Source organism: Ahaetulla prasina, chromosome 2 (assembly GCF_028640845.1).
Source record: "Ahaetulla prasina isolate Xishuangbanna chromosome 2, ASM2864084v1, whole genome shotgun sequence".
Lineage (NCBI taxonomy): Eukaryota > Metazoa > Chordata > Lepidosauria > Squamata > Colubridae > Ahaetulla > Ahaetulla prasina.
The window spans coordinates 68,886,524-68,895,718 of NC_080540.1; the positions used below are offsets into that span (position 1 = coordinate 68,886,524).

At 36.0% G+C, this 9,195-nt stretch overlaps 1 protein-coding gene across 9 annotated transcripts in view; it reads left to right on the top strand.

Moving 5' to 3' along the window:
* Nucleotides 1–5,203, top strand: part of RAF1 (Raf-1 proto-oncogene, serine/threonine kinase) — a 108,431-nt gene extending 103,228 nt beyond the window's left edge. For all 9 annotated transcript variants that reach the window (XM_058171799.1, XM_058171802.1, XM_058171803.1 and 6 more), the window contains 4 exons: nucleotides 673–791; nucleotides 2,284–2,415; nucleotides 3,600–3,734; nucleotides 4,054–5,203. In XM_058171799.1, the coding sequence (XP_058027782.1) occupies nucleotides 673–791; nucleotides 2,284–2,415; nucleotides 3,600–3,734; nucleotides 4,054–4,194 (527 nt within the window). In that variant the 3' untranslated portion in view covers nucleotides 4,195–5,203. The remainder of the gene's footprint in view (nucleotides 1–672; nucleotides 792–2,283; nucleotides 2,416–3,599; nucleotides 3,735–4,053) is intronic.
* Nucleotides 5,204–9,195: the final 3,992 nt, after the last annotated feature.

The following is a 9,195-nucleotide window of genomic DNA, read 5'->3' on the forward strand; positions in this document are numbered from 1 at the left end:
GAAAATTAGTATAAAAAGTCTCATAGAATGCAACACTGCGTATAGTCCCTAATAGGAAAATGCTTGTATCTAATTGTTAGATTTGTTCTGCTTGTGGACAAGTTGTTATACAGTAAATTTTTTGAAATGCAGTGCCCTTAAGACAATACTTCTCTGTAAAAATAGATAATTTAACTACTCTAGAAGTTAAAATAATAAAAACATTCATAAATACATATAATATAAATAATAAAGAGTTCATATAAATCCAATGATAAATCAGTTGGGAGTAGTGAGTGCCAAAAATAAATCAATAAACATTACACCATTTATTCCTTAGTCTTTTCTCTCATATCAAAATTATAATAAATGGTAATAAGAGGAAAAGTGTTGTTGGCCTATTTGTAAATCTTGAGTTTTGTAGGTGGGAAGAGCGGCAAACGAATCTTTTTATTTAGCAAAACACAAACATAAATAGTAGTTATCTATTTGAAAGGCTGATAATGAAGTATAGAAAGTATACATAAGTGGCTCCTCCAATTAATAATATATATTTATAAATACATTAATTGCTATAAATATTACAGTTAACAGTATGGACAGCCTAAACACATTGGCTGAACCTACTTGCAAGTGGGAGAGTGCTTGGTAATTCAAATTATGCTCCAAATGTGTTCCTTAACTATTGTGAAGATATATTTCTTCATGAAGACCGAACAGTGAAGATAGGAGACTTTGGTTTGGCAACAGTCAAATCCAGATGGAGTGGTTCTCAACAGGTGGAACAGCCTACAGGATCTGTTCTCTGGATGGTAAGGCCTCAAGTATAAAGGAAAAAATGATTAAATAATGCATCATTGCTCTAACATTAATGAGGATTTGTACAATAAATTTGGGGGAAAAAATCCCCAAAATATAGTGTGCTCTATTCCATTACAGTTGTTTTTTCTTATTATGAAAGATACAGGTTTCTGATACGCTGCAATGTTAATAGTATATTTGTGTTTACGGAATATAGGGCCCATCAAACAAAGTAATAATTTTGCTTCAAGACCTGATTTGGAGTCAGGTCCAGACTACATAGCCTGCACTTATGCACAATTCTCCGTAAAGGTGGGACCAGCAGGCAGGAATGGAGGGCAATTCTTGATCTCAAGACCCTGAACCGTCACATCATTTATCGATGGTTCAAGATGCAGCCACTCCAGACCATCTTGGAGAGCGTCAAAAAGGGCAACTTCTTCATGTCAGTGGACCTGACGGAAGCGGATGCTCTCCACGATGGTTTGGAGCGACTGCATCTTGAACCATCGATAAATGATGTGACGGTTCAGGATCTTGAGATTGAGAATTACCATCCATTCCTGGCTGCTGGCCCCACCGTCCTGAGAAAGGGTGTCTCAGGTAAGACCAATGCCCATTTCATGCTTCCCACCCCTGCCTTCGCAATGTGAGTATTTTTTTCAATCTTCCATTATATCCATGCAGAAGATTGGTGCTGGAGAAAGATCTTTTGTCCCAGTCTTTTGTATATAACCAACGCTATAGGCAACACCAGCTATTTCCTTTGAAAATCCTGTGTAGAAGTCCACAGACTTAATTTAATTTGCTGGTCAGCCATCTTGTTCAGTGACAGATATCATAAAGGGAAAAAAAAGGAAGATGAAGTCGTTTACACCCAAACCATTCACCTTAAGTTATGCTTCATGATTTATTTTTTTTACTTAAGACCTTTACTTTTTTTGACCCTCTACTTCATTTTCCAAGCAGTGCATAACATTGCTTACCTTTTTTTTTTGTTTTTGTTTACATTTATACCCCGCCCTTCTCCGAAGACTCAGGGCGGCTTACAGTGTATAAGGCAATAGTCTCATTCTATTTGTATATTTTTACAAAGTCAACTTATTGCCCCCCCAACAATCTGGGTCCTCATTTTACCTACCTTATAAAGGATGGAAGGCTGAGTCAACCTTGGGCCGGGCTTGAACCTGCAGTAATTGCAGGCTTTGTGTTCTTAATAACAGGCTTTACCAGCCTGAGCTATCCGGCCCCTAAGCCTGAGCTATCCGGCCCCTTGAAAGGTAATAGTGAATGGGCATGCATGTATGGTCTTGGATCATACATGCATGCCCATGTATGGTCCAGGTATGGGCAATTTAAATGCATTAGAAAATTATTTTCAAAGTTTTAACACTGTTCTAGTCCACAGTTATGGTTGTCAGTGGTGGGGTGTGGACAAAAAAGTATGGGCTTTAGGGTGGGTTGCTATAATTTTTTTTAAAAAAATCATTTTGTTTTTTAAAGGCACCGGAAGTAATTCGAATGCAAGATAGCAATCCATTCAGCTTTCAATCAGATGTGTATTCTTATGGAATAGTACTATATGAATTGATGACAGGAGAGTTACCCTATTCACATATTAACAATAGAGATCAGGTGAGAAATTATTATTTTTTGATAGAGTGCTTTATATTTTTTGATCAAGTTTTGTTAAAAAAAATCTAACTAATCCAGAGAATGATCAGAGCATGCTAGGTTTTAACATTTTCACTTGACATGATAAACACGACACTTTCCTCTAGTGAGCATAATAAATGGGTAGCCTTCCTCCTGAATGGAAGCTAAAGAGACAAGGCTTTCACTGGAAGCATTCCCAATCATTCCAAATCCATGGAAAAAATGCTGTGATTAAATTTGACAATTCTTGGGACACCAAATGGAAAATGTGAAAGCCCATTCTTGACTGTTGAGTAATAAATAGACTGAAAATGGTGCCACTACGCAGGAGCAAAGTTGATATATTCCTGCCTTTTTCTTCAGGGGTGAAAGGGAATTTATGTCTAGGAGTGCCTCATACCCTGTTTGGCAGTTGGAGTCTGAGCCCTTCCGTCAACCTAGTCTAGTCTAAAACATCTTTCCTATAGGGAAATTTTAAGAAGCACAACATTTGTTGCTGAGCAAAAGTATCTGTCTTCCTTGAGAAGGCTTGGAAGTCTAGTTAAGATTTGAAACTGCTAATCTTTGTACTTGTTGAGTACAGCAGTTCTTAGGCTCTTATTGATAAGGATTTCCTACTTTTTGATTAGCTTCTACACTCTATATTGTAAAGAGAAAACGAATGCTTCAGCAAGGTCTGTATTTCAGGAAAATTATATCTCCATTCTCCAGTAGCAGAATTGAATAGGTGCAATATAGGCTAACTGCATTAGCACATCCTTCTAATTATTTTCTCCTTGATGTGAATATTATAGAATGCTTGTTACATTTTGCTCAAGATGGCAACAGCTCTAGTTGGCATTTCTATAAACTTTCATCCACTTTTTTATGCAATAACACATCTGAAAAAAAATGGATTTCCAGTCCTGCTACAGTCTGCTCCACTGATTGTATTTTTCTTTTCCTAACCTGGCAAGTGACTCTGATGGAACTTAATTTAGTGCAGTAGTAATGGCTACTACTGGTAAATACAAGAGGTTGGATGTACCGCTTTTGTATGAAAGACTTAGCAGCTGCTTATTTACTTTTATTTTTTTCATGAGAATTATGAAAAGTTGATGCACATTTTCACATTTATAAAGTTGATACACATTTACAAAAATGTATCTATTTGTAATTCGTAGATCATTTTCATGGTTGGTCGTGGTTATACATCGCCTGATCTCAGTAAACTATACAAAAACTGTCCAAAAGCTATGAAGAGGCTTGTAGCAGATTGCGTAAAAAAAGTGAGGGAAGAGAGACCTCTTTTTCCACAGGTGAGTAGAGTTTTAAAATTTTATTCTGTGAATTGCAAGTCAAAAAATAAAAATTCTCTGTGTTACTGAAGTCTTTGATTTGGAAAATGATCATGTTATATTGTAATGAACGATGGTCAGTGTTTCAATTTTCAAAATATACAAAATTACCAACTCATAAATTATTCCCATTATCATCAGGTTTTCTTTTATGTATCTATAATGGTACTGTTTCTAATGTTCACATGCTGAATGTAATATTCAAAATATAGTCTGTATGGATGTGTTATTTCTGAAAAATAAAAACATTTCTCGCTTCCTTTCCCCATCATTCTTCCAGATATTGTCTTCCATTGAATTGCTGCAACATTCTTTACCCAAAATTAACCGAAGTGCTTCAGAACCTTCTCTGCATCGTGCAACTCATACCCAGGACATAAATTCATGCACATTGACTTCAACAAAGCTACCTGTGTTCTAGGAGAGCCACGTGCAGTCTTCACAGTTCTCCCCAATAAGAGTTATTTTATAGCAGTTGTGTTTTGAAAGCTTCAATCTACAGAATTGAACAGCCAGCGTGGGATTCACCTGGGTGCCAATTTTAAGAGTGAGCTGCTATGAATTTCTGCTGTTCTAAGCCCACAGGGACAAAACTCCATGTTGCCTTTTGCTACAGTTTATCTTATGGAAATAGTTCACAGACTGTATAAAAAGAAGTTCTATTGCTATTTTTTATAGATGCACTTGAGCCTTATTTTTTTCCCCATATGCAAAAAAAAAAAAGAAAAGAAAAAAAAAAGAACAAAGGAAAAAAAGTATTACCTTTCTGGTTTCAACTCTTGCATTCTGCTGAACAAACTGTTATTTTTTTGTATAGCAACAGCATTTGAGAAAAGGCAATGCAAATGGTGCTGTTTTTCTTATAACTTAAGAACATTCTGGCTTGGAGAAATCATAACTAAAATACCAATTTGTAAAGATGATTTAAGGGAAGAGAGAAATGCAAGTTCATGGAAGTGTCCCCAACTGAGCATTTGTCATAATCACTTAATATTGGTGGTTAAAGTTTCATCACTACAAATAATTTTGCACATAGGAAAAAATCATTTTAAGATGAGATGTATATTATAACTAGTACTACTCCTCAGAAGCTGGCACAATCTTGCTACAATCTTCATAAGGTAACATAAGAAACTTATTGGGTACTTCAGACTTGTTTCTTGCAGCACCTGGAGGGTTCAGTAAGACATGATAGTTTTGTGGGAGGAGAAAGAAATAAAGTAACATCAGTATATTTCTCCAGTCATTAGACTGTTTGGAAAAAAAAACACCTTTTTTTTCTGAGATGCACTATAAGGAAATTTGGCATATACAGGATTTTTCCTTGCTGATTTGGGTTTTAATTTGTTTTTATTGCTCCTGAGAAAAACATTTATTGTAAACCCAGGTTCTTCTGATTATCTTATTTTAATAAATAAATTAAATTTAAATTTGTCATTGATTTGTTTTTTCTGGCTGCTTCACATGCGACAGGTTTGGTCTCCCAGTATGCGTATGTATGTGTTTAAATATCCAATCAAATCCATCAATTCTACTTTACCGAGTACTTTTAAAGGAAGGGAATAAAAAATACTAAAGCAATTTTTAAAAAAAATGCTATTTCATAAAAAAAAACACCATTTACAGCTTTTCACCGTGTATTGTCCCAGATACCTGACATACTTTGCTGGTTCAGACTTGCACTCAACCGAATTCCATGAATGTGGGAAGGAGGGAGGAGTGATTTGTTAAATTCTTCTGTAGGCTTCTATGATTTTCTCTACAAGAAGAAAATGTCTTTCTACCGATTTCATTCTCTGAAAATTGTCCATTGTTAAATTGTTGGATTACTAAAGCAGAAGGTTGAGTCATCTAATATATATGTTAATGCTATACATATTTTATATTAATTCCCTTTGAACTATGTTGTACATTTCCAATTAATTTATCTCACACAGATAACATTTTATGCAGCTTGCCAGTTCATTGTTTCACGATCTGGATAATCTTCAGATGTATGGATTTCAACTGTCAGAATTTTCTGCCATTGCTGAGCATTCTGAGTTAAAATCCGCTCATCTTCAGGATGCTGCAAAGAAATTAGAATTAAAGTTGGCAGATGGGATTTGGGTGTGATATGGTGTTTGAATTTTCAGGGAGAGAAAGCATAGATGCTTGTACTGCACTATCATGCCCACAAGTTATAATGTTGCTGTGATTGTGCAAATATAAGCACAATATAGCCTGTGATGGTTAGCTGAACTGTGATATGCACTTTACATTCTGTGACTGTTCTCATATTAATGTTGAGCTTCAGCGTACATTTAAAAATGCAAAAATCTGTTGAACTGGTTTGCCAGGCTTCAATTCATGCAGGCATTCCCTGCATGTTCTTATGTCTTGTTACTTTACCACGTTACTTTAATTCAGTTCACAAGCACCCAGCCATTTTTGTAACCAGTTGCACACTTCTATGCAAGTAAAACATTAGCGAAGAACAGTTTGGTTGCTTTTGTTAGATTTGTGTTAGAGACGTATCAATACTTACATAAAAGTTGGCTGACACTATTTAAAACACGCAACTTCAAAACATTAAGATTTCATAGGGTAAATATGCTGTTTGAAAGAAATGTTGAAAAGATGAATGCATTTTATATCCTGTAATTCAGTATTTCTCAACTACGGCAATTTCAAGGCCCAGAATTCCCCAACCAGCATGCTGTATTGCTGTAATCTTTTGAATGACATAGTGCAGTGATGGCTAACTTTTTACATCACCGTGTGCCAGCTTGCGTGCCAGAAATGGCATGCAAACCATCCTGCCTGGACTGCGCAGCCTTGCTGGCCTTCACATGCACAAGAGTGCTGAAACCATGAAGAGCAGCGTTCTATCGCACATGTGCAAGCCAGCACCCAAACTTCCAGTTTCTGGCACAGACGTGCAGCCAATGAACAGCTGGCCATAGCGTATGCGCCCGATGTAAACCTGGAAGTTTGGTGCCGGCTTGTGCATGCGTGATGGAATGCTGCTCTTCCAGGTTTTGGCGATCCCCCACGCGCAAAGGCCAGCACAGGAACACGGAAGAAGAGCCAGTGAGGCTACACATCCCTCGCGGGATGGTTCTGTATGCCACTTCCAGCACGTATTCCATAGGTTCGCCAACAGTGTCAGTTCTCAAAGTATGGTCTGAAGACACCTGGGAATCCCTGAGGCCCTTTCAGGGTTCTGTGGAGTCAAATAATATTTTAACATTTCTCAGTTTTAATTTCTAACAGAGTACATATTGATACTGTACAAGTTCTCAATCATTTTTAAGAATACAAACGAGACCTGAGACCAAAATATTTGAGAATGAAGGTTTCTGCATATTGCCTGTTGGGAAGGGGTGCTTTTTCAATAAGAGATTCTAATTGGAACAGTTTTTTCAATTAATGTCAGCAGAGTTGTGTTCTCTTAAGTTTCCTGAGTTCCGCCATCAGATTTTGAATATTGGAGCCTCTTAGTAATTTACTATATGATTTTGAGCTCTGAATTGTTGAAAAACTGCCAACTTGGAAAAATCAGGAGATTAATTTGAATTTGCCCTGATCTTATCCATAATTAAAAAAATAATCTGACAATAATCCTATACAAAGATACACTAGATCTAAAAATACTCTATAAAGTAAGAGAAAAACTGTTGAACTTGTATATTGTTTGTTTTATGTATCTGTGCTGATTACAGAATATTAATGTAGTTATAGCCAAACAGAAGTAAAAACTAAACATTTCATTTCAAAACTATGCCTAGGCTAATAATCATGCTATCAGTTGTAGTTTGGAAACTCGAGATCTGATTTAAGAACTTGTATAGTTACCATAGTAGTAGATTTAGAGAAACTTGTTTTATCTTCCTTGAATTTTTATTGACTTGTTTAAAATTATTGCCCTTTGAAGCTTTCAAGAAGTCAAACACACACCATCAATCAAAAGAACACCATTTTCCAGTGTTAGGAAAGTAACCTGAACTCAAACCTACCAGTATGTTCTATTTAAATAAAACTATTTACTACTCACCTGGCTATTTAAATATAAGTGGAAAAGTTAATTACTTATTCAAATGAATTAAATTTGATGCATGGTCTTCCATTTTGCCTAATTTATGAAATAAGTAAAATCTTTGGAGTGATTATCATTCAATGTATAGACAGGACAATATAATTTTTCATACAAGCCTCTTAGATTATTCCTTCTGATCAACTGGATGCTGGAACTTCTTGAAAAGGAATATAACTGTCAGTTCCGACCGATACTCTCATTAAATTGTGAGTTGACAGTAACTTTGGCTAGCTATAATCAAGTTTATCTATCTTGTAGATATTCTGAAGAATGATACACTATTTATACAAGTATAAATAACTTTTGGCTCAGGTTTTTTAGGTTTGGGTGATTTCAAACAGATGCCTTATGTCACAGGTGTCAAACTCGTGACGTCACGTCACATGACATATCACAACTTCCCCTTCGCTAAACCAGGAGTAGGCATGGCCAGCACATGAGGCATCTGGCCCATTGCTGCAAGTTTGACACCCCTGATGAGGTTTGAGTGCTTTTTACAAATTTTGTGAAAACAAAACAAAAATGAAGCTGAAGTCATTGGTTCTGCTAAATTCTGCAAAAGGTATGCTGGCAAATCACGCATCCTCCTTAGACTGTATTTTTTACATTCTTTTTACAATTCTTCAATAACATTTCAAATTCTCAATCTGTAGTAAAAAAGCTGCACATGCTCAGTAGCATTTGAAGGACCACAAACCTGGAACAAGATTTAATAAATATTCTAATGATAAATTTACAGCAACAACAGATACAGTCTTCAAAATAAGTGTCAAATTTAGGATGAGTCAGAAAGTGACACTACTAACCATTGACAAAGAAGCAAGTTAATTATTCAGTCTGCTTGGATATTTGTCTACAATCCCTAGACCCCTACGAGTAGCTAATTTTAGATACTGAATTTTAACGTGGATAATTATCAAAGATGCCACCAAGCACTTTTGTAAGAGACTGAATATCTGGTTTAGCTACAGAAAATAATGCTATTTTGGAACAATGCTGTTGGAGAATAAACTATGACCATACTTGTTTTTTCTCACCTGATACCTAAGTGCCAAACCAGCCGATTGAATTAAATGCATTTTTAAAAGGTCTACTAGAGCAGGTGCTGACCACATGGTATACATTCACATCTTTGGGCATTTATAAATTCTTGTAAATATAAACACACAGCCATTGACTGAATGAACTCATAATACACTCGCAAAACTCCAAACATACTCCTGGTAGTATACACTACCTGTTCCTATATTGGACAAACAAGCCAGACAGGATACTCTGCTTCTTTATAGTAATTACACCACGAAGAGGCCTATATGATTATTTCCCTACATACTTTCCCACTAT